The sequence below is a fragment of the Falco rusticolus genome, chromosome 13 (genome assembly GCF_015220075.1).
Source record: "Falco rusticolus isolate bFalRus1 chromosome 13, bFalRus1.pri, whole genome shotgun sequence".
Lineage (NCBI taxonomy): Eukaryota > Metazoa > Chordata > Aves > Falconiformes > Falconidae > Falco > Falco rusticolus.
The window spans coordinates 9,764,996-9,791,457 of NC_051199.1; the positions used below are offsets into that span (position 1 = coordinate 9,764,996).

The window sequence follows — 26,462 nt, forward strand, 5'->3', positions numbered from 1 at the left end:
AAAAAATGACCTTGTATCCTCAGGCAACTGTCTCCTTGTGAGTTCTTCCTCCCCTTCCAAGCAGCGGCTGGCTAGCTAGTAGAGCCAAGAGCATGGGAGCACTGTAATTGTGGCTTGCAACTAAAAGAGATGCCCAGCAGCTGGGAAACACCACCTTGGATAATTTCCACAGCTGGCAAAGGCTAGATATACATTGACCACTGGAGGTTTTATACACCTTGCAAAGGTAATGTTGAAGAGAACCAGTTGCATTTACTGCAGATAGAAGCAATAATAACGTAGCTGAAGTCAAGGTAGCAAAAAGGTGCAATGTCAACAGTGTATTTGTTTTTTCTCCTTAACCACACTTCCCCTATGCACAAGTAAAAAGTGGGCCCAGAGAAAGAATCTTACCAACCCAATCACTATCATTTTAATTTGTCATCATTCCCACCCAAACTCTTCAAGTCAAGCTCAGGGCCAGATTGGTGTGACTTACTTATGTTCTTCTATAAGACTGAAGACTTTGTGGTGTGGTTTGTTTTGTTGTGGGTTTTTTTCCTATTAAAATGTTTGCAACAAGATATTTCTTATTGTTATTAGAGAAAAGACGCTGAACAAGGAAGAAGCCTGCGCTTTACAGGGAAGGTGATTGCTCCCAGGGACTCTGATTGCTTGTGGCAAAAATCCCCACAGGTTCAGAAGCATTTTTTAAATGTTATCCATCAATCCCATGAGAGTCCTGGTCTCAGCCCATCACCAGATAGCTCTGAAAGCCAAGAGTGATGAATTAGTCCTGTCAAGTGAGGGCTTGTATCTTTGGATCCAACGGGTTGCTCTGTGTCAAACGAAGAGCATCCTTGTGTGTTATGCACAATCATTGCCAGCTGGAGTTGTCTTATTGTGTTGAAAATAAACAATAATGACTTTAATGATTTGCCCTAGAACACACACTGGCAGCAGCATTGCTGTGGAAATTGTACTTCAGTACTTGACAGGTTCATTTTCAGTTGTGCAAGTAAAAGTAGTTGTCAGTAAAGTAAAAATGCCAGTAAAAATCTGACACTGGTATTACAAAACCTGTCTGAATTGCCTGCTAAGGGTGGTCCTGCGACAGGCAGGTCCATGTGCACGGTGAGCTCATGGTCACATCCTCCAGAGCAAACTCTCGCTCAGCGTGTCGGTGCAAGGTCAGACACAACCTCAGCAGCTGCCTCCAGCAGCAGGTCTGCCAGAGGCAGGGGTGGACCAGTGGGGAGAGCAGAGGTGCAGCGCTCAGTGCTGCATCAGCCAGAACAACGCTCTTTTCATGCACATGTGTGTATACAGGGCAATTTCATAGACACATGGCTAGATAGAGACAGATTTTGGACTACTTTGTTGGGATCCAAGAAGTCTTTTTGCAAACTCCACTGCCAGATGCTACCAGGCAATATACCAGGAACTTTTTACTGGGAAAAACTTCTCAAACTCTTTTCAAAGGATCCAGAAACTTATTCCTCCCACCATATCACCTGTTACTCAGTAAGAGAAAAAAAACACCCACGCTTAATCCAGCACAGCTCCTGCACACCCGTCTCTGTATTTTGCTTATAATACTTGGTAGTGTTGAATTCAAGCACAGGTTTAACGCGTAACTTACAAGTTATTCCCAGAATTGAGAGAGTTGTGTAGACTTCGTTGGTTTTCAGAACAGCTACCTCATAGAAATGCCACAGTCAATCAATTAAGAAAGCTAAAAGTAATCAGTCACCCACAGTTAATTGGATTTAGCAGTTGGTGAATGCTTTTGTTCTTGGATCAACTACACTCACTTTCAAAGCTGATTAAAAACTTTTGATGATCTCTTCCACCTGTTCAGGATGACAAACTGGCTCCAAAACCAATCACCTCCAAAACCCTGGGTAAACCAAAAGTAGCTCTTAGCAGGCTGCAGCCTGGTGTGAAGAGAAAAACAGGTGAAAAGTGAAGCAACACGTGTGTAAGAAAAGTCCCTAGACACCAGTTTTTGAAGGCAGCTAACGCTTAGGAAAGCAGAATCCTTGGGCACAGGAAGAGTGGAGATGCTGTCTGCAAATATTTGGTAACTGCCAGTGGCTTGTCTCCTCCCTGCCTCACCCAGTGCTGCAGGGAGCCCCCACACAGGTGCACGTGGTGTGGAACGGTGTCGAGGGTGAATCTTCAAAACTTGAAACAACAGAAACTGAAAAGAGCAATAGCCAGCTTATTAGGGTGCTTCCCCTCTGTGAGGGATCAGCAATGTCATCAAAAGATTCCCACAGCTCCTGCAGGCAAGGCTGAGCTGCTGCTGCCCCTTTGGACGGCTGGGTGACTAGGAGCAGGTTGTGCCCCTGTGCACCTGCCCAAGCCTGAAACTCATGCAATGGTATCAGGGGGGTCTTCAGTTTTCCATTTCTTTCCTCCATCTGTGGATACTAGAGGTCAAAAGTTGGTGAATGATACACAGATGTCCTGCCTCCTCAACAACCATAGTGGAGCACTTTGAAAGAGTCTGCAAAAATGACAGAAAAGGTCTCCGAGGACATCACGTTGCAATCCTAACCATTTGGCCAAACAAACCCAATCTGCTGTCATAATATGAACCTGAAAACAAAGCTGACAAAGAGAGGAGTTGCAGGACTCCACAGAAACCTTCCCGTCTGTTGTTGGATACCATTACTTTATATTCTTAAACATGTACTTCAAATATTTGCATGAATAATAAAAAAGACCAACCTGAATGTGCTATCACTACTTGAGTCATTGCCAAAACGCACTTCAAACTGTATTTCCTGGTGAAAAATATGCATAAAAATTACCTTAGTTTCCTGTAGCATGCAGCTAAGATCCTTAAGCTGATGCAAGTCAGGGCAGCCCAAGTTAAATCAGTTCATACCACGTGCAGGACCAGATCAATCCATTTATCCTCATTTTCTTACTATTGTCAGTGTCACCCTCCCTAGGACATCCACGTTACGCTGCTTCAATCAAACCAGCAGCCTCTTTAAGTGTGGAAGAACATCGTCATTCAATTTTAACCTCATTTTTTTCCAGAAGCATTTTTTTTCCCAAGGGAAGTTTATCCAATTTTTCAAAAAGGTGAAAGTAAATGCTCTTTAATACTTGTTGTATATTGTGAATCTGCTGGCTGGAAAGTCCCAGGTAAGTGCTAAGGCACAGATTAATGAGGTAAACAGATGAACTGGGCACTCCCTGGCTTGCCTGGGGATTCTCGTGCTGAATTTTTAAGTGTTTGAGTTTCCAGGGGATCCCATTGGCACATGGCAACACGATGGCTCCCAGCTCCATAGCTCTTCTGAAAATGTGAGGCCAGAGTGTTTAAGGGGCTTTTGGATTTAAGTCTACTGAAAGCTCTCTCTCTGATGCCTGCTCACCTCCCAGATGTTTGTATTTTCAAAGCATGTATGACTTGGTCAGCCATCTGCTGCACAGCCTAAATACTGATGCTGTCCCAGAGCCCATGACCTTCCCTCAGCCTCCAAATGAGCAGGAGCTCAGAGAGCATCTCCCAGGATAGGGGACACCCACTCATCCCCTCACTTGTCAAAGAACCCTCCTGTACCTTTGACCCTGCTCAGCCCAGGTGACAGGAGGTGCAGGACCTGGACCTGACAGGAGGTCAGACCACCATGGCTGATAAGGAGGTGGCAAGACAACACCTTTCATGAAAGTCAACATCCCAGTAACACTTCGATTGTGCGAGAAGGATTGGCTGTGAAGGCCACGAGAGGCAGGCAGGAAGAAGGTCCTAGACGGGCAGGACCTGCCTCAGGCAGCTCTCACCAAGACTGGCTCAGGGCAGGGTATGCAGCAGGCTCCAAGGCGTGAGAGGCACCAGAGCAGCACAGCAAGTCCCTCAGTAGCTTTCCAACCTCTCCAAACTCACATGGCCTCTTGCTGTGACGGTTAGCTTCTCAAAACCCCTCCCCCAGGTGATTATGATGGAGACACTTTGGGAGCTTCATCAGCAAGATACTTAATGCAAGGCGGAAATCCAGCTGGGAAGCAGGAGTGCATTACGTGAGCTGCTGCACCCCTCGGCTGAGCAGCTCCAAAGCATCATTAGATGTTGGCAGTAGGCACCCACCTGCACCTGTAATTGCCTAACAGCCCCAGATTTTAGCTGTTGACCTCAGGGAAGGCAGGTTACCTTGGTAGAAATGGGAGAAGGGCAGGATTCCTGATGGTGGTTTTGTTCTGCTGACCAGCTCTTTTTTATTTATTTTAAATAAAAAAAATATGAATGCCAAAATGCCTCAGACCATTTAATTCCTGACAACATTTTATAGAACAGAATCATGAGTAAATTCAAGAGCACTATAAAGACAAGGATTTCATTATCTTTTGTTGGTCTGGTTACAGGCTAGTAATCCACGGCAGATTACTGGAATATAATTGCCCTATATATATATATATGTATGTATGTATGTAAAAAAGTAAGTTAGTGTAGCATATTCCTGTGACTACTCTCTCAATCCAGTCACAGAGAATACATTTTGCTAAGCTGATTGGAATGGAATGCTTTAGGTTTTAATTTTACTTTTTAAAGAAAATGTCTCCATATTCATGTAACTTTCTCGGAGGCTCCTGTAAACAAAGAATTCTGCTCAGGGCCGCTGCCAGAAATAAGATATGTCAGAGGTCTGTAACCCATTCAATAGAGAATCAGTCAATGGCCCAAGGGCACTTCCTTGCGAGGGAAAGGGTAAAATAACTGAGGTCAGGGCCTCAAATGCAGCTCTAGTTTTAACCGTATTGGTGACTTAAAGCATAACATGCTTTTTTTTTTTTTTCCCCTTCCCAATTGTCAAAAAACATTTTGTTTCTCCTGACACATCTACAACGGTCCCAATGTCTCCAGATAAACCATGTCTGTTCTCCACGCTGCTCCACGCTCTGCCCATGGGCAGCTATGTACGTTGTCACTGAGATGCAAATATATAAGGCTTTAGAAGTAAATAGGTTTGCTTGCCTCATGCTACTGCATAAATAAATATGTGGAGAGAGTGAGGGGGCAGAGAGAGAACAAATGTCTTTTTGGTAAGGAAATAGTCCAGTAAAACCCATATAACTGGAAGAAAATGAAACCACTGCGGTAAAAAGTTGTGATAGGATGTTTTCTTAGATTGGGGAGCTAAAAGGAAAAAAGAGCAGAGACTCCGAAAGAGAAGGGACAGTCCCCAAACATTCAGTGCTCACTGCACATTTTCAAACAGTTGTTTCTTAAAAAGATGCAAAGTTTTTGCTTTCATTTAACAATAAAACTAAATAATTGTAAAATTTATTTGTGTGTGTGAAATGGGATCTGTATTTCAAGCCATGATACATTCTCTCTTAACAGACCAACTGGCTGAACAAAGGCATCAGAGACACACCCACTTGGCTGGCTTGCTCTCTCAGGTACAGAAGGACACAATGAACTTGCTTTTGAAATGCAATAACCTAGTCCCATCAGCGGGATTTTCTTGGGACCAGCACTGTACGATACAGTTCTGCTGGCATCACTGGAATCTTTCCCAAGAAGAATGTGGTCCAAAATATTTTCCAGAGAGACAAATCAAAAGCTTAAGAAAATTCCTAGAAAAGCCACCATCCTTTCTGCCATACCTGTGAACTGTGCACATGTATAATTCAGATAAAGTGCCAGAACACCTGTATGTCCTAAAATAAGCAGCAGCATTGTAAAGTGACGGTTAAGGACACTACACCCTTGGCACTCAGGCTGCGCAGCACACGCCTGTACACGTTACCATTACACAGCAATATCCTTTACACAATATCCACTCTCAGTATCTGGCTTGGAGCCCTCGTCGCAGAAACTGCCCCTCTCCACCTTCTGCTGTTCTGGATGCTCTCACACCTCTGGTTTGCATTTTGCCCCTCCGCTTCTCCCTCCCCTCCCTCCTGCTCCTTTCACTTTCCCCCTCTCTGGCCACTAGTTTCCAACACCAGCCCACCAACCCGCACAGACGTAGCCCACAAGCAGAGCAACAAGTGCAGTAACTCAGCAGGGAGGTCATGGTTCCCACATCGGAGGCGAAACCCTGGCCCAAAGGAAGCTGTGAAAACTGTAGGATTTCTGCCAAGGTGACATCTGGCCCCAGGCGGGATCCCGACAGGGGAGGGCGACTATTCCCAGCCGATCCCAGGCGTGCACATGAAACAACATTATGATCCTGCAGGTTTTTCTCAGGCACAGCGCCCACGGATACTACCTGGTCTCCAATGAAAAATCATTGAGATCATTAAGACGGTCAGCCTGACTGCAGCATCCTTCACACACTACAAATATCCAGCACACCACACAATCCCGAACAGTAACAAGAAAAAGTAACTTGCTTTAAGGTACATGTAGGAGTTACACGGTTTAAATGAACTTCAGGAGTGCGTTCCTGCGAAATGTGCTGAAGAGAATTAACTTCTTTGGGGCAAACATCAGGATTATTATTCTGAGTTCTGTATTCATATCTGTTGTGGGTGAATCACTACATTAAAAAAAAATACAATAATTACAAATAGTCCGTTTCAGGTTTGTACAGCAACTACTTTATTATTTTCAAATGCAAATGTTTGCATTGTTTTCTATTTTACAATTTTACAAACTAGGTATAAAAGACCATAAATAAATGACATAAGTTATGTGTACCTAAAATTCATGGAGGGGGAAAAAAATTACAAATTAACACAAAATAGAAAAATCTATATATCTAACCCAGAGATCGTTCAAATGCACGAACCAAGAAATGCTGTTAGATTTTTTCAGTATGAACTAAATTATAATATGCCTCATACATTCTAATTTTAACCACAGTCCTTGCATATTCCAACACACTTGCAGTGATACAAAAAAATAAATGCACTCTCTTTTTATTTGTCTGATTAGTATTTCAGAATTTTTTTTTTTCTGGTTATGAAAATGTCACATAAAAGAAAAATACTGCTTTTTAAGTCCCATTTACTGGTTACTAACCAGTTTTTTGTATTTTATACATATATATTTTCAATACATAAGATCCATCACAAAATTAGTACAGCAAGAAACCCGGACAAACATCAACCAGTGGTGTGTGAGCAGGACAATTTCTTAACAAGTAGAGCCTTATCGTGCGAGACAGTCCTGGTGGCAACCTCGCCCCCAAGGGAAGCGGTGCCGGGGCACCCACTTTCCTTGCAGCACCCACTTTCCTTGCACCCCAGCTCTGCTCAGAGCAGGCGGCGATGGCCCATGGTGGGTGGCGTGGCTGGCACCTCCCGGCGCCCTGACCATGCCTGGCTGCCACCGCCAGCGCGGGTGCCCTCGCTGGCCTTCCACAGACCTGCTGCTCCTCCTGCGCCAGAGCCGGCTGCACCGCGGTTAACGATGAGCGCAGAGGGTCGGTGAGGAGGGCAGAGCGGAGGAAGCAGGAGCAACCTGGGGACACCGCTTCACAGCTCCTGTGGGAGCGACCCCTGTCCCCCAGCAGTTTGCTGGGCTGCACTGGGCACCGCGGCAGACGCCAGCCCCCTGTGGCTAGGAAGCAATCGGGGAGCATCACCTGCCCCACTCTTAATACCCAGTGCGCCCTGGGCTCTAGCACACAGCTCCGCTCAGACTCGCTTACACTAGGTTAACATTGAATTCCCCAAACACAGAAAGCTTCTCTAGGTAGTACCAGCAAGTTGCAGCACTGTTCCTCAGGCCACGGAAGAAAGAGTGCCTTCCACTGCGCTTCACCAGCTCCTCATCACCCGCACGAGGAACAGGACACATTTCACAACTCTCGCTAACTACTGTAACCTTACAGGTCTTGTTGCATTTTTGTTCCTTAACTGTGCTGGGAGCAAATGAAGTGTTTCGATTATTACAAGTTTTCACAGCTTGCACACAGAGCAAGGTGCTTCTGTGAACGGAAGAATTGCATATATTTATTCGCATTCAACAAGTCTCTAAAATCCTCTTTTTGCAGGTAAAAAAGGCTACTTAAGAATTCCGTTCAGGGTTACCAGTGGATGGATATGCAGGTGTTGCCTCCATCACCTTGCCATTGAGAAATTGGTCGGTCTTGATCATGAACAGGGTATTAGTACAAATAAATGACACTTAGGAAAATCTTTAGCACCCTTACAGATCCTGTAATCCACAACTCCAAAACTAACTTGAAATTGTCCCGTCTCAGGCTGCAGAACTACTCATTAAGGTTAGTGTGGCAGCTAAAAGATACACCTATAGATACAGAAATTTAAACATTTTTTAATGTGTGTGTTCTTGCTACCATTGCAGACACGAGCTACTGGCCTGCTCTCACATGGCAGGGAACTCCTGCGCTTCCAGAGGTGTTTTCGGCACATTCACAGGCGGTTCTACACACGAGGTGACTCACACACAAACACAGGCACACAAGCACACATACGCACCTTTCAGAGGAGATAATAATCCATTATCCATTCAAGGAAAAAAAATATATTCATATCACTGCAATGGCACGTTTTGTGTAAAATGTCACTTCAGCAATGTATATTGGCAGCTCACAGGAACTGGGTTCTTTGCTGCGGCACCGGGCCTGGTGTCCATGGTAGGATGGGTAGTGCTCCGTCATCTGCATTCGTCCAAGATGCAGCAGTGACAGCCAGGGGGATGAGGAGAGAAAATAACAAAATATATAAATAAAACTGAAGGTAGGAAGAGAAAGCAGAAGGGGAGGAAAAAAAAATATCCAGAAGTCTGCAGGGCTTTGACAGTACATTCCTCAAGTGACAACTGGGTGCTGAGTCTTAACGAGTTAGTTATCTCTCAAAGGAGAAAAAAAAATGGAGTGGGTGGCATGGAAAAAAAAAAAAAAAAAAAAAGAAGAAGAGAAAGTAAAAGTCACACTCTCTTCAGGGACTGATGGCTGTTCAGCGTGTGTTTTCCAGAATCAGTGCTATGGAAGACGCAACTGTGGATCCAGAAGGCTTCATGTCTAGTCTATGTTCCTCCCTGGTCAATATGATCAATAGGACGGGCTGTGAGGCCATGAAAAGCAAAATCTGATTTCCCTGCACAAAAAGAAAACACAAATATATTCAAAATCTCTTTTGATTCCCACAACAAGAGAGACACCCACAGCTGCCCAACTGCCTCCTCTCCCATTCCCCAGCAGAAGTGCTGCTCCATGCAGCCAGCGCCTCCTTGGCTGGTGGAATCGCTGATTCACAGAACAGGCAAAGACCTGAACTCATCTCTGCCTCCATGAAGAGGGGACACGGCAGCAGGTTCATGGAATTACACCTCTCCCCAGTGAGGGGGAGAAGGATTTTGAAAAGGACGCAGGAGAAAGTAGGAAGAGATGCAATTCTTGCACAAGCGGGCGGCTGAACATCAAAGGCAGGAGGCTGCAGCGCATCGCCGTGCTCCCACCGGCTGCTCCGGCCAGCGAGACAGATACAGCCAGCAGGTCTCAAAGGGTGAGAACCCTCCACCTTCCTTGTTCCTTTCCTTTCCCTCACACTATTTCAAAGCCTTGCTTCCATGACACAGCTTATAAACAGGTATGGTTTTTTTTTATATATATATATATATATATACACACACACACACATTTCTGTGCCACCTATTTTTTTAAATCACTCTCCTCCAGCTAAAATCACATTCAAACGGATGCCCCCTCACTGGCCATATTTTATCACAGTGAACACAACCATCAATGGCAGTTCTGAAAACCTGGCATCTGAGCTGCCTTCACAGTTTTCACTCTACAGGGACACAGTTTTTCACTTTGTGTGGAAAATATTGGAGTGTTTTGAATTACCATTACTAGACTCCAAGAAAGCAATTTTACAAACAGGCCAGAAAATTGGGTATATTTTGGTTTTGTGCAAAAAGACAACCTCAACGGAATGCAACAGATTTACAGCAAGAGGAAACTTCAAGACTTTCTGCACTTAAGAAGCAAAATAACCTTTGCTGCTGAAAGTACACGAGTGTCAGGTCTTTAAAATGAGTAATCACTTCTTATGTTGCCTGGCAAAATGAATTTAAACATGCCGGTTTAAGTAGTTTTTTTAAAGAAATCTTAAATTTCTTGAAATGGAAAAGCTTTTACAAGTAATACCGCAAAACAATTTTTACTAAGCTGTCATGACTTGACAGGATCCACATTTAGCATCCCATATTCTGAACAAGTTGTTCTCTGAGAAAGTTGGGGGTGAGGGAGAGTTAAGTGGTTAAAATCAGCAAGTTATTGTTAAAAGTGACAAAAACTGACGTGAGTGACAATATGGTAAGTGTGACTTGTCCAACTGAGTGAGCTCTTTTGGATTTAGAATAAAAGCAAATTATTAAAAAAATCTGACGTATAAAGCCACTAAATAATTTTTGAATTTGCTGTCAGGTGTGGAGTGGGACCAAAATACTATAGACCAAAAAAACAGTCTTAGCACCACCTTTCTGACATTGTGCCTGGCACAGCTGAAACACGACATCTGTTCTAGAGGATGTGTCATGAAAACCTTTCTCATACCCAGCACGGCATAAGTGGGCCTGATCCTGTCTCTTTTCTAAGCTCCTCTCATAACTTTGGTCCTCGAAAGGACTTCAAAAGGAATCTAATTTGTACGCTCTGTTCAAAAAGAGTAATAAAAGTTTTAATATAAATAAAATTCAAGCCTAAATGTGTTCAGAGCTTTACCAGATAAAAGCTTTGTCCTGTGTGACCTTACTGAGGACAATCACATTCCTGTCGCAGTCCCCTCCACCTAGCAACCCAGGGGATGCTTTCACGCACTCAACTTTCCATCTGTTTCCTAAGAGGAGCTGAAGGGCAGCTCTTCAAGCAGCTCATGCTCCACCTTGTTTGCCGTACTTGCAGAGGGGCACTTAGACCTTAGCCATGCCGCCCACACCTGGCACTCACACTCACAGCTGCCTTGATAATCCAGCCTACGGGGCCGGTTTCAAAAGTGAATTTGATTCCCACAGCCGCTAAGACTGGATCGCCGTGTCCAAAGTGAAACGTGTCCAAAGCTCCTAGCACTGAACCAAGTGCACCCCAAGACACACTCCTACACCTTGTCTGCACACAACATCCTGACAGCAAGACCAGGGTTTGAAACAGTGCAATTTTCAGTCATCAGATAGAGAAAACAATGAGAAACACTCAGCGATTAGTCTGGGAAACCAGCACAGGTTCATACAAACCAGCTGGGAACCCCAAATAATACATACCACAGCACTACTTTTTTTTTTTTTTTTTTTCCCTCCAACAGCGATGAAATCCTAGCACAGTTTAAGAAATAAAGCACCATGAACGTGTTGGACACCGTACATCCACTGACCTTCTCTCCATGTGGCAAAGAGAATCGCTTCTTGAAAGAGAAAAGAAGTCTGAAAGCTCCACAGCCACGATTGTCACGGCTGACTACCGGCAAGATGTTCACAAAATGTCTTTAAGTGGTAGGCTTCAGCACGGCACAACAACTGCCAATAATCTCCCCAGAAGTCCAGTTTTGCCCAGTAATCCACAAGGTGGGTCATTTCATGTCTCAAGCCCGTAAATGGGTAGATCACAAATCAGCAGGCACCGATTAGCCAACTGATATTCTCACTGAGGTTTCTGCAAGGTATCAGCGATGCATCAAGTCCACAAAAAATATCCTAGGGCAGATTCTTCATTCCAGTGAAAGATGCACAACGGTGGTTTCACCCACAAATAAAACACTATGGTTGTAATCCTACAGGTCACAGGGAGAAGGAAAGTAATTTTGTTTTTTAAGCACAGTATCTGGCAGCAAACATAGCATCAAAACTTGAATGTGACTTTATATTTATATAGATACATGTATTTTACATATCGTTGATCAACAGAGAAGTATGTTCCAAGAAACAATTTGTTCCAGGTCTGGTTTAAAATGACGACTTGTCATTTCTGGAGGCCCCCCTCCCAACACACACACTCGGTTTCCGCAATCTGTACATCAAGCAATGCTGCAGATCTTTATTTCGACGGGCGAGGAGACGAAGTAAAAAAAGTGCAGTTCTTCAATTAAAGTGCATGGATGAGGTAAACTAATTTCAAGAGTTTTGAGTTTATTTAGTACTGGCTCAGACGGGAACCATCCTGCCGTGCATCTGTTGCATTTGGGTGCGCATTGCTTGAACATTGCTCAAGATCTTGTTCTGGTGCACAATGGCAGTGATCCCAATCCTTGCCAGGTCACTGTGGAAAGCAAGAGAAGAAGCAGGGGGCTGAGAACCGTGGATCAGATGCCGGTGCAGAGAAAAATATTAAGCGTCAACCACAAGCAACACAGCAAAAGCAAGGCAGATGTACAGAAATGTTTAATTAAATAAGTGAAGGCATTGTGGAGGCATTTTAAAGTTATCCTCCATCCAAATGAAAGGCATTCCATTCCTTTAATGAGTGTAATGATATGCAGCATAAAGCAAAAGAGGATGATTAAATCCAGATTTACCAGTTTTTTTGCTCTATCGCTGAATACTTACTCCTGGTTCATATGCACCACAGCCTCTAGGGTGGTATAGCCGGCAGCTGTGAAGTTATCCTTGTATCGCTCCATTTTAATGGCTTGGAGCCAGTCACCGACAGAAACAACCGCCGAGAACTCGGGGGAGCTGGGATCCAGCAGGGCTGTGCTAGGTCTGGATGCCAAACAGTGAAAGGACAGAGAAATGGTGTCAGCTGCATCATGAATCGCAAACCAAATTATCCCCAACGATTAGGGAAAGCAGGGGCAAGACGTTGTGCCCAGCGAGACTGGTGGCTCTCTGCACAACAACATAGGTCAATGCAAGAACCTTAACAAAACACAAATAGGCCAATTTTTGCTAAGAATGAATCTGACCTTAGGTTTCCATTTTTGCTTTCAGATCTAATTCGAACCACAATGCTGCTTACAATTTCTACTTCAGATGCAACCAAGTTCATAGAAAATGCTTTTACGTCAAAAAACAAAGAAGATGGCAATGCTGGAAGGCATTCAGCCTACTGGGTCTGTATCTCAGAAGCAGCAATGCACAACTTTGCCAATCCTGCATGTGTCAGACCTCAGCTCCGCAACTATAGAAACACTGCTGAAGTATGTGCAAAGGAACTGGGAGCTCACAGCCTGCCAGACTGGTTTGGAGAGCAAAACTCAGGGCGGGTTCAGAAAAATCCCATTTCTAGCCAGGTTCACAGGCATGCTCAGTACATTCAATCAAACTCAGGACAGCAGGGAGTTAATCCCCTCTTTAATCAATCCATTCCTGACCAGTGCGTGTGCCAGGAGTGGCGGGAATCATGCAAGCTTTGATCTTTGTTTCCACGGTGGAATGTGCTTCTCATTTTCCCTTGCACAGATTTGTGAATAATTATTTTTACAAAATTTCCTTCTCTTATTAATCTCTCATTTATTATTTCATGTATACTGTAAATCACAGTTTCATTAAACCATTATAAATTACTATTATCTATCCAACCAAAACAATTATCATTCAGCAATTTATTTGAAAATGCAGAGCATCAAAGATTAGGTGTGCAATAGCATAGTTATGTCTTGCCTAAGGCACCGAGTACGTGCTGGTAATACTGGGTACAAATCTTTTGCTGTACTATCTAACACAAGACCAATGATGGCAACCTAATTATATATAATTATGCTTCACATATAATGTTGTATAATATATTAATAATATTATACACATATTTGGAAATCATATTCCAAAGAGAAGATAAATAAAGATCTCTAAATAGCCATGAACATGAAATGACCTTGAATAGGCTATTAACTTACACACACACACACACAAAATGACCTTGAACAGGCTATTAACTTTTGTAAAATCTATCCATTTTCAAAGAGCACCTGTACATTGGAAAGAAAGCAAAATGGAGGAGTTCATACTGTGATTCTCAAATCAAATTACCACAGCAGACCATATTGTGATTCTCACCATGTAAATTTTTTAAGCCTCAAGGGTGGATACATTTTTGCCAGGCTACCAATGCAATTAGGGAAATCCGGGAGATATGTGGTGATAGTGGCCTTACAGGGTTAATAATCCATCTTCTGATAATGCACATTGTAAGCAAGAGTCACAAAGGAACTTCCAGGTTTAAAAATGGAAAAAGCTTTTTTCCAGGATGCTGTTCTGTTGGAAGCTGAAACAGAACCTCTGTTACTCCTTCACTAATTCAAGAAACTTATTTTTGTATTGCCCGATGGATATTTGTGTACCTTCCCATCTACTGAAAAATATTTTCCCATTATCTTCCTCTTTTCTTTTAAGCTCCATCTTTGCTGTAAGCAAATTTACCTGACAAAGCAAAGACATTTGAAAAAAATAGAACAAACCCTGTGTAAAGTAGTAAAGCTCCTATTACTTCAGCAGCGCTTCACCAGCTTAAACAAACTGCTGATCTGTCCCAACAAAGATATTTTGGGCTTACCCTACAACTCTGGGAGTTTCCTTCCTACCATACTTCTTTTGCACGTACCAGGTATACCATGCTCAGCAAACCAAAAAAAACAGAAATGTAATGCAGGATCGGTGGAGACATGAAACTGGCTTTCCACAAAATTAAATTCAAATTCACATAAAAATTAATCCACACCTTCCTGATGTCTGCAAGGCGTTGGCTGTAATGCCGTCATACTCATTTGCAAATCCTACACAGATCTAGGGTTTATAAAACTTGGTGATGTATTTTTCCTGCAGAAAACCACATCACTCCTGTTAGCTACGCTGCATTAAGGCTACGCGTTCGAGCCCTTTCACTGGAGGGGAGAGGGAAAAGACGCAGCAAACTTTGAGCTTGCCAGCATCAGAACTTTTCCAGGACGGGCTTAAAGCTGTGCTCTAAACCTGGGTAGTGTTGGTGTGATACAACAGCTCTGCTCACTTGATTTCCTTCTCACAGAGCTAGGAGAGTCTGGGGTGCCTGGCAGGGTTCAGCAGTGTGCCAGCACGACCCCTCTGCTCTCTTGCAGGGTGCAACATCTGCTGTACAGTCTGGCGCTGCAGAGCTGCGGAGCGCGCCTCCAGCCCAGCGCAGAGGTTTAGGTGACTTGCAGGTTTGCCTGTCACCTCCACTGTGCTCCCTCGTACATCAGCATTACCAAAGCCCAGCTGACCTGGAGCTCTCGCTGCCTGTCCTCTTCAGGCTGTTGGGGTTGCGGATGAGTTTGTCCAGCATGTTGACGATCTGTCCGAATTTAGGTCTGTCACTGCGTTCCTTCTGCCAGCAGTCTAACATCAGCTGATGGAGAGCAATGGGGCAGTCCATCGGGGGTGGCAGCCGATACCCTTCTTCAATGGCTTTAATAACCTATAAATGGCACAATTAGGAAGACATTAGAGAACATCAGACACTACTCACATCTACCAGCTGAGCATCATTTATCCTAGGGCAATCCAAAGCACGGAAACAAATCCACAATTAAGTGAAACAACATGGAAAATTGCACTCAGACTCAGGCAGTTGGTGGTCTCAAAACTGTCATTGCTTTTCAGCAATTCAAAACTAAAAGGGTACAGCATCCAAAGTAGGCATCAGATACAGCAGGGTAATGTATCACAAAGAGCACGTGGGATACAGGGATAACAAAACAGCCCAGGTTAGAATTAAGCAACTACCCTTGTTGGACAGAGAATTGGAGAAGCAACCGCTCCACAGCAAGTCTTTAATATCTGTCACAGTTTTGGCTTCAATATGTTGAAGATGAAATTTTATCCATCATTTTTAGGATGCAGTAGATCACCCCCTTCTCCCTCTCCTCCTGGGGTAGCTCATCTCTGTCAGTAATACAGGCCTTGTAGTGAACCTGTTCTCTCACCACTGCATGCTCTGAACCAAGAAATGCAGAGATGGGAATTCTTTGTGCAGCTTTATCAATAAAGTTACAGAAGTCCAATGCAGCAGCTTAAGTATGCGCTTCATATTTAACAGAAAACAGAAAAACTCACAAGCTAAAGTCATTTCAGGCCCTCCAAAAAGGGCTTCAGGGTTCAGGACTCTGACGGTTTCTTAGCACTCTCAGGAGAACACGATGTGGCCAGGACTCAATTCTGATACAACAGGGACATGACCCAGAAGCCTTCAGATCTTAATTAATTTATATGACTTTGCTGGCAGGATTCACCATGAGACTGGAGACCAGGAGTGCACAGAGACTGAACTGCACTAAATTCCATTCTGGGTTTGTCCAATTAGTGGCTAAAATCCACTGGGAGGACAGGGCGAGGGATACACTTGCACTATTAGCAGCTATTCAGTGACCTCAAACGAAGTGACACTCACTACTCCAGAAAGTACGTAGATCCTTTTGATTTCTCTTGATTCAACAGACGCTGAGAGTAATTTGAAATCCACTTCTGCTTTGTTGTGAAAAGCACTGCTCTCACCGTCGTTGAGGAGGAAAAAAAAAATGCTATGTCTATGCCACGTACTAAAAAAGAGAATGCAAAGACGGCACCAGTGGCTTTCAGTGTCCTGTTCAAGCCAGCTTCTTGACATGGTCTAGCACCACACAGTAGCAGAGTACACCAGCCTAACATGCTTGCTCTGCATTTGTTGCACTGAGTTCCACTGTGCTGTGTAAACATGCCTGATATAACCGAGACACATCTGGTGTTTTATTTTCTTGCTAAGTCTTGATGACTTCCTGTTAGCAAAGGAAGGCAAGACTGGGTGCCAGAAGAGACACTTCACATCAGAAGGAAATTAAAATTACATCCCCCGTTTAGATTAAATGCCATCCGCATCTAGACACTCTTTGAAAATGTTCAGCTCTACATAAGAAAGCAGATGACTTGTAAAATGACTTAACCACTCCCTTGACCATATATTCAGATTAACATTTTCTTCTTCCTTTTTATGTTTGTAAATCCCCTGGGAAAAGAATTATGGATAATCTATGCCTCATTTTCACTGGGATATTTTTTTTTTTTCATTTAATAAAAATTCTATTAGCAAAAGCTCTTATTAGCATTATTATTAAATACTCTTCTGGAATAGCAGCCATTGTGCGTGCTCCCTCTTGGAATACACTGAAGTAGTCCAGATGGTATGGTTAAACAGGACATGCATAATTTAAGAATGGTCATTTAGGAAAGCTGCTTTTTAATGTCCTCGGGGGGCAGCTATACAATTGTCACAAGGATGCTCTGACGGATAATCAGAAGGGGATTTCATATGTGTTCTTTTAGATATCCTACAAGAAATAAAATCATCTGGAAGAATTATAAGCATGCTGGGGCTTGAAGAATTAACTCCTAACAGGAAGCCCCATTAGATTCAAGTGTTTCCTCTTAAAGACTTTCAATAAAGTTGAGATTTAATATCAACATTCAAATCTGCCTCCTTTTGACAGTATTACCATCTGACAGTTTAAATATATTTGTTCTCTTTCCCCCATTCTTCTTTCTTACTTTAACTGCTCATAATATTTTTCCTAAAATTTAAAAAAAAGGAAAAAAATTACCTGCACAATTTATAGGCCCTACCTTGCGAATCCCCTATCCCCTGACCGTAAACCAGGCTTCAAGATCCAAGGAAGTCTTAGTTCCAGAGAGGTTCCCTAAGAAAACAGGAATCTACCACCCATGATATCCTTTGAAAAACGTGGAGTAAATGTCTTGTAACCATATAGCAATTGACACAGAAACACATCAGCAGACATCTAAGGACAGAGATAAAGGTGCAGGGAGAGAGGGAGAAAAAAGGAAGAGGAAGCTCAGAAGACTCACATCTTGATTGGACATATCCCAGTAAGGTCTTTCTCCGTAGGACATCACTTCCCACATAACGATGCCATAGCTCCACACATCACTAGCTGATGTAAATTTACGGTAAGCAATTGCCTCTGGTGCAGTCCACCTGATGGGAATCTTGCCACCCTGTCACAAATAAAAGAAACCACAGGCTGAGTCACTGACCCAGTAATGTGCATGTCTGACACTGTTCTACGCTGCCATTAAAAATACAAAATGGTTCTCTGTAAGCAATTCCAGAATCCTTCTTAAAAAGGCATCCACTTTCTCTTTTGCTTGCCATAAAACTGTCAGATCCAACCAGGAGGCAATGCTGCCCATCTGTTTTCTTCAGTCACAAGGAGGCGAACCAGTAAATGGTTACATGTATTTTTATCAGCCCTCTAAGAGATCTCTGCTTAGGGCTATGCTGAAGCATGAGAACAAGCCAGGGGTTTTACAAAGTATATATTAGAGATTTAGTTGACAAAACAAATAAGTACATGCTGTTAATTACTATTTCCTTGCTTGCCTGTCTGACCTGTTTGGCCTGTTTCAGAAAAATGGGATTATAAATGTTTTGCTTTTCAAAAAGGTAAAATAAAGAGAGGATGAACTGGGAAGATTTATGAATACCGTGGTGTTTCCCATGGGCAATATCCCAACCCCTACCAGAGATGTGAGATGGCAAGCAAGCCTCTGGGCTCTCTCAGTCCCTGTGGGAGGAGCTCAACATCACTCCATGGTGCAAGGCTGCTTTTGATACCTGTTGGAGAGAGCTGCCTCTTGTTGCAATACCTCTTTTTAAACAAATAAAACAACCTGGGCATCTGATTTGGGCCACTGAGGTCCTGCACTGTTTTAAAAGGAACTCACACCATCCTGTTTATCTGATTTTTCCTTAGCTGAGTGATCCCAGGCCAGAGATTTCTTCTTTTGTTTATGCTAATATGCAAGGTGTTTTTAATTGAGCTTTTGGTTTCCTGCAGTTCCATCTGGGGAATGACTTAAGCTGAACAAAGGTTTTAGGGCTTTTTCATTTGCTTTTATGCTTTTTTGATTAAGTTTATTTTGGTAGGGTTTTTGTCAGCAATCTTCTAGATAGTTTTTATCCATAACTGAGGGCAGCATGTGCATGCTTAATGGTTTATTGTTCTAATATCTCTCGCAAGTGTTTAATACAGACTTGTTCCAAAGCCAAGTGAAATCAAAAGGGGTTCTCCTGGCTTCTTTGGGCTTTGCATCAGGCTTTTTTTCAATGCGGTTGTAGCAGTATGTGCCTTGTGTGGCTATAGGATGCTCTCACTTTAATGAGTTAACACTACTAATAGGGAGCAGTACACCTCATTCTCTTAAAAAATGATGCTTTAAAAATTGCATTCTATTGCACCGACTCTGGTTATGAAAGCCTTCTTTCAGACGCAGATGCATGGACATGGTTTATACATGGTTGCTGTTCTAAAACTTGTCAACAAGGTCTTTTTACTTAGCTGCTTGAGTACAGTGGAGTTCATTCAAATTTTCCTGATCCTTCACTACTGATACCAAATGAAGACAATGCACTATAAAGCAAATGTCATCGATTCCCTGCAGTTCACTCTTGAGAGCAAACATAATACTACATCTCCACTCACTAAATTCAAAGGGAAGCTTTTCAATCATTTCTGTCTTGCCCTTGTGTGTTTGGATAAATTTTGATTTCCCTGAATACAGCTTTTCAGACCTCTGCTTCTGCTTCTTCAACTTGCCACCCTCATGAGTGAGAAATACCAAGGCTGGCCAGCATTTAATACTACATGTGTCTATCCTTCCCTGTAATGAACTGTGAATCCATTAAAGGATGAGTGTTGAGATTAAACCGCAAAATCTGAGTGCTGCAGACAAACTCTGCACTAGGGAGAACAGATGGAGAATGGCAGATATTTAAAAACGAAGAAAATAAGCAATTAAAAAAGGAGATTTTATAAACTCCGACTTTTTTTTCTTCGCACACATGTTAATTACAGAGGTATTGGTACAAAGGCTGGTAATGGTTGGGATGTTGTTTTGTGGCCAGAAGTACTTGCATTAGTACTGTTCCACATGCAGCATATTAAAATGGCTTTAGCAAAATTAGTTAACAGTGGGATGCTGAAATATAGATAAAATGAGAAAGAAACAAAAAACAGGAATGAAGGCCTCACACTTTTCCCAGTCCAAATTATTTAGGACAAATTTATGACCAGCTTTGCGATGTGCAAAAGTGGATTTATCTTTTTTTAATATTTTTTTGGTGGCATATCTAAACTTGCTGCATCAAACCTCAGTGGGACTAGCCACTTGGAAATCATTTTGCATGTCTCTAGAAGTCAGAAGGAATAGAAGCCCAAGCTCTAATTTCTGGCATCAGATTCCTGTCACGCACTCCAGCACACTGAAGGAACAAGAGGAATACATGGGTCACATCCTCAGAGAAGAAATACTGATGTAGCCACTGATGTAGCAGTAACAGTACATCAATTTACACTAGCTATGGAGTCTGGGCGAATGCTTATTTTTAGGTTGTGATATAGGTTTTCACTTGTGACTGAGATTATTTTAAAACAAACCATTGTCACCTCCCACATAGTCAGACAAACCCAAAATGTAGGAAAGAAAACCAGCCCACTGGACATTTTCTTTCCCTCCTTACCCGTGTGGTGTAAGCTGCTTCAGGGTCATCTTCCAGGACCCGGGACATGCCAAAATCAGACACTTTGCAGACCAGGTTGCTGTTGACTAGTATGTTTCGAGCAGCTAGATCCCGATGCACATAGCTCATGTCAGACAGATACTTCATCCCTGAGCCAATGCCACGAAGCATCCCCACCAACTGGATGACTGTAAATCTGCCATCATTCTTCTGCATATGGGGAAAGGAAGAAAATCACTGAGCATTAAGCTAAAAGCTACATTACTGCCATTGCTGAAATTGGCAAAGAGCATATCTCTGGATCCCCATCTTCTCTCAAATAAAATGCAATGCCGTTTCCTTGCTCTCCTGACTAGTGTCTATAATTCACCAGTAAAGTAAAAACGCAGAGGTTCTGTCACAGCTTCCAGTGATGCAGTATCCAGTTTGCAATGAATCTGGTTTTAATGAGTCTATAGCATTGCAATGCTTTCAAAAACGGAGCAAATCAGAACTCTTCCTGTTAAACATGGATTATTTAAGACCTTGCAATTTTAAACATTACATTGATTCTATATTCTTCCACTTTACATTCATTCTGTTTTTCGGTAGGAGCAACGCCAGAAAACAGAATTTCCCAAGTACAAACATAATTTCTTTACAAATGCTGAATTTTCAGTATCTTTCTGGAAAAAAAACACCAAAAACAAACAAAAAAACCCCAACAAAACAAAAAACAACAACAAAAAAAACCCACAAACAAACAAAAACCAAACCAAAATGAAAACCAGAAAATGTCTCCCTATATAAAATCTCCTTTGCTTATCATGAAAAAATCACCTACCCTGAGGAAGGCATCCAAGGAGCCATTCTCCATGTACTCAGTTATGATCATTACAGGTTTACCTAGAGTTCGCAGAAAGAAAAACACAATTCCTTGATGAACACCAATGTTAATGGGATAAAAATGGGTTGCACATGATTTTACTGCCAAGACACCTGGCTTACACAATCTAATTTAATTTTAAAAGCAGCAAGCTTATGCCTCAGCTGTAGGGAGCAAGAGAAGAAATATTATAGGACAGAAACATTTAAAGGGCCCCATCTGGAAGGTTAACCCTTTGGTTGACTCATTGACAAGGTCTTTAACTAAAGTGGCTACTGTTCTCTAAGGAATATAGGAACTGATAATTGAGAGCTAAGAACCAAAGATCTGTTCAAACTTGACAAAATCTTTAGTGTAATTAAATTGCTTGCAGACTAGAAAGCCTTCCTCTTTCAAGATGGAATTTGTGAATGTTTTGGTCTCTCTGCCTCTTTTGAAAGATCAACGCTTTAGGCGATTTAGAAGCTGTCAGAAGCTACAAGGTATTCCAAGACAACTGGATTCAAGAATGAAAAAAAAAAATACAAGCTGTTCCTCTCAACTTTCTCTGTCCCAAATTTGTATCCCATGTCTCTCGTTATTTATAAATGAGTCAAAGCCATTTGCTTCGCAAAGTCAACCACAGGATAAATGGTTCAATGAATTGTATCGCATGTGGGGCATCGTGCTTCAGCAGCACTCAGCTTTCCACACTGCAATACGGAGAGCCAAGCTGGGCAATCTGAAGAGAAATGTAATGTAATTTTACTGACACAGGGATGCTTTCTAAGCACTCTCCTGCCTAAAACAACAGCAAATACATAAATAATGCTTGATGTTGTCTTTAAGAGCTTTACAAAGCCATACAACACTGAAACTGAAAACATTTAGGTACATACAAGTAAAAGTATTATTTCACAGGGTTAAATCATGCTGGGTATTCAGCATCTAGACATTTGCAGAAACAAGTCCAATATCATCTCCATTCTACAAGTGAACAATGGTGGATGTAAAGAAGTGACTTATCAAAGGTTCAGTAGCAAAAGCCCATCCCCAGATAAGCACTGTCTAGCCCACCTGAAGCCAAGGGAGCGTCTGATGATCAGCGCCGGGCTGGCACGGCAACCCTTCCTCCACTTAGGCTTTAGCTACAGGAACTATAGTTTCTCCCTACATTAAAAACTGTGTCCCAGAGGAACTCTGCTTTTGTACTTCCTTGAGCAGGTCAAGGGAACACTATGGGGAAAGAAGGGTTCAATGGACCTGTCACCTAGACTGTAGATAGCTCAACTCTGTCTTGGCATCAGAGGTATCAGAACTACTCAGCTTTGTCTTGCTTCAGCCACCAGCAAGTATCTGCTCCAGAACAACCAGATGTGAAAATCACCCTACCATGAAATGTTACAGCATTGGAAGTTTCCTTAATCATTACTACCTCAGTGTGTTTTTCACCAAGATGTTTTTCTCTTCATTTCTCGGGGATTTCTGTTTTTGAAGTAACCTTCTTTTTTTTTTTATTAGAAAACAATATTCTATAAAGACTGACAGTATTGAAATTTTTCAGTTTTCAATCATTTATTTCACTTAGATCACCATCTATGTGCAATACATCATTTACTTCATTCACCATTACTTTTTTCACCTCTTCAGTCCCAAACCACCCTTTGCACACCTTTTACCATTTCTGCTTCTCCTTCCCTTCCCAACTGATATCAGAACTCTTATTATTGCTTTGGTCCCATGCGTATTGGCATGCCTGTGAAATGCCAGTCTGGCAGCTGAACCCCTTCTGATTTGCATGAATGCAGCAGAGAAGTGATGGTATTGCACAAAGCAAACTGGTCTAGATGAAGGGCTTAGTGACCTTGGCCGAGTACTTGCACTCTTAAAGGAAAGTGATGCAATAAAACATAATTCTCCCTCTAATTCACCTTTGCAGGCATTCCTTGGTAGAAAGAGAAAAACTCCAACCAAATCTGCATATGTCACTGTTTCATTTATCCTTTGCAACTGTGACCAGAACCCTTCCACTGAACAAATACAGCTAAATGAGTTTTAATTAACCTTCCTCAATCAAAAGATACTATGTCAACGTAGAAAGGAAGAAAGGGAGACTCTTTCAGTGCATTAACATGTAATTTCATTACTCAGGCACTTCTTTAGCAGGGGAGGGGGATAGAGAGAGGAGAAGTTACCATCAGTGACTCAATTATTAAAGTACTTGACTAGCAGCCAATAATTTATTCATGTTTTTCTGCTGCCTCTCTCAGCCCCCATCTACACCAGTATTTATCTCACATTTTAATTTTCAGTTTATTAAATGCATTCATTTATCACAGCATTCAGAAAACCTATGGAGAAATTGAGATAAATGTCTCCTTAAGTAGCCCTGTTTACCAAACACACCAGCTCCGAGGTAACCAAGCTGGCGTGCTGCAGAAACATCGCAAGCCAGGCAATGAAACGTTCTTGGGTCAGGTTACCACCTCCTCGGTGAAAATTTCAAATCATTTTAATTCAGTGACAACTGCATTATGCAAATGCACCCAGTCATTTATAACTGCTAGAGCTGTAATAGCTCAGGGGGTTCCAGCCTCGGTGGGATTTCAACACAAAGATTCCCCTGTTGCCTTTTACAGAGGTGCTAGAAAAATCACTGTCTGCAGCAAACACGGCGGCCTGACCGCAACCCTCCCTCTTTGTTATGACAAAAACAAAAGGAGAAAAAGAGATGCAGACCTTCAAAATCTAAAGAGAGTACTATCTTTTCATCTCAGTTTTGAGGGAGGCCCTCAGTAAACAATGGTCAAAATTAGTCCAAACCCCTGTTTTCCCCAACAGACTTTGTCTTGAAAAGCAAACAGCAACACGCTCTATGAGCCATTTTCAACAGCTGTGAGAGAAGGCAGACTAGGAGAGGGCAACACAGATGAGCAAGGGGAGGATTTCCAGAAACACAAGTGGCAGAGTAAGCATCCAGCTCCCACCGACAATTCAGGAGGGACAGGGTTTTTCAATGATATTGATGGCTTTGACAACCCTCTGTGGGAGATACTTCGTTCTTCTAGTAATATTTCTCCTCCATGTCTAATTTTAATTCCTTACACTATTAATATCCTGCATTCATGTTCATCATGCACACCATCAGCTGCAGAAAATAAGCTTCACAAATCCACCCTTTAACAGAGCTCACAAGATTACTGTCTGCTTGCTTTGCCACCCTGAGCACGAGCCCCTGCATCCAAAGGGTCTTTCAGGATCTGCGATCAGCGCCGGGCTTTGCCAGCATGCTACCTAGGGCAGTCAGAGAAGGGGCAGTAACTCCATCATCGCAGCAGCACCTTATCAAGTCCAACCCAAGCACACCTGTCACACAGGTGTATTTTCAGTTCTAGTCTTGAAACAGCATCCAGCGAATGCTGTCATTCTTTTTTCTAAGGCAGGGTTCATGGCACAATGAACGCTAACAGACTTAAAAAAACCCCAAACCAAACAAACAAAAAGATCAGCCAGGTAAATTCTGCAGAGTGAAATTATCACACCTGTAAATCAGAGAAAACAAATAAGCAAGTTTCATGCTGAAATAGCTGACTTCATTTCAAAGGCTTGCTCCTTACATCTGTGCTTTACACCTTAAACATATGACTCCATAGTTTTGTTTTGGTATTTTTCCCCCAACCATTTTAAATTCTTTGCTCACCATCTGCTTTTGCCTATCCTGTAACAATCAGCTCGGTCTAGCAAAGATGTGAAAGATGCCTGTTTGGCATAGCAAGAAGGGAGAAAAAAAAAAGTTCACCCCTGCAGTATTAATTCCCCTTACAAAATCTTGTACAAGCTGCCTACAGATAGAGTATCAGTTGAAACCATAAACCCATTTATAGCTGACAACAAGATTAATGACTTGTCCTGCACTGATTTCCTCCTATTAGCTATCAGTGGATCTGTTCCATCTGTCATTTCACAGGAATGAGAGTAAAAAGGGGAGGAAATAAAAAACAAAAAACAACCAGCACACACCAGCACATACTTAATTTCTCAGTGACTTCCAAATTGGCCTTGTCATGAAAATGACCTACTTACATTTAGTAACTACACCTTCCAAGTGAATGATATTGGGGTGGTCAAATTGTCCCATGATGCTGGCCTCGCTCAGGAAGTCTCTCCTTTGTTTATCAGTGTAACCAGCTTTTAGAGTCTTGATAGCAACACAGATCTCTCTTTTTCCTGGTACTTTGAGGCGTCCACTGCATACTTCACCAAATTCCCCTTAAGGAAAAAGGCACAAGAATAAATAGTCATGAACATGAAGCACATGCTTATGTTGTCAAACTGTTATGTCAGTTCATTTGGGGGAACTGTCATGCAAAAATCACAGGATCCCATGTTTCCTAAAAGCAAATTTAGAACTATATTTACAGAAAAAAATGCAAAAGTTCTGGCACTTACCCACACCAATAACTTTTTCAATCTTTATGCAGGAGGCATCAATTTCTTTGGCAAATTCCCTCACAGCTTGGTTTGGATCCTCATATGTAAAAGGATCCACATATGTTCTAACACCTGCAAGGCAGAAATGTTTTATTTGAAGTCACTGATCTACATGCTGCTAAACACAGAACATATGAGACTGAAGCCTTAATGATCTACAACAGCAAAGAGAGTGTACAATAAAAATGTACTGTAAGCCAGGAATGACTGATGAAGGAAGGAAGGTCTTAATGTATTTTTCCCCCGATGCAATTTTTTTAATGTAAACATTTAATATTTCCCAACATTGATGTAAGGAATCAGGCTTTTGCCAATAAATGAACTTCACAAATCACCAACATCACTCAAAGGCCAGTAGCCTGTCTATGGACCTGTGAGACACATCCCATTTCCCTTCTGGGAGCCAAGAAATTCTGAGCTCAGGTCCTAGGTTTGGTACCTGGATGACTGAGATGGAACTAACAGTAGGATTCGGTCCTAGAAAAAAAGGCAGCAAAGTTCACATTCCCTTTCCTGCGGGATTGCCTCCAGCCCATCCAGCAACTGCTTTAGCAGAGTATTGTGGGGTAAAGTCACGCCTAGATACCGCTGTCCAAGGACAGATATCTTTCAGCAGAAAGGCACAACGGAAGAATTTGATGAACCTTTCTCCTGCCTGACCCCTCAAAACATTTTACCCCGATACTTCTATTTTGCCTGTTACTAAAGCACATAGTTTCAAAGAAAGATGTTTTCAAGAGAGGAAAGCA

The 26,462-nt window shown here is 42.4% G+C and overlaps 1 protein-coding gene across 1 annotated transcript in view; it reads right to left on the bottom strand.

The window, feature by feature from the left end:
• Positions 1-6,523: 6,523 nt before the first annotated feature.
• The window catches only part of EPHA4 (EPH receptor A4), a 107,091-nt gene continuing 87,152 nt past the window's right edge, over positions 6,524-26,462 (bottom strand). Inside the window, exons 10-18 of the mRNA XM_037407441.1 lie at positions 25,672-25,785; positions 25,306-25,491; positions 21,202-21,263; positions 20,379-20,588; positions 17,705-17,854; positions 15,091-15,284; positions 12,461-12,616; positions 11,293-12,173; positions 6,524-9,015 (exon numbers count right to left, since the gene is read on the bottom strand). Coding sequence (XP_037263338.1) covers positions 12,059-12,173; positions 12,461-12,616; positions 15,091-15,284; positions 17,705-17,854; positions 20,379-20,588; positions 21,202-21,263; positions 25,306-25,491; positions 25,672-25,785 — 1,187 coding nt within the window. The 3' untranslated portion in view covers positions 6,524-9,015; positions 11,293-12,058. The remainder of the gene's footprint in view (positions 9,016-11,292; positions 12,174-12,460; positions 12,617-15,090; positions 15,285-17,704; positions 17,855-20,378; positions 20,589-21,201; positions 21,264-25,305; positions 25,492-25,671; positions 25,786-26,462) is intronic.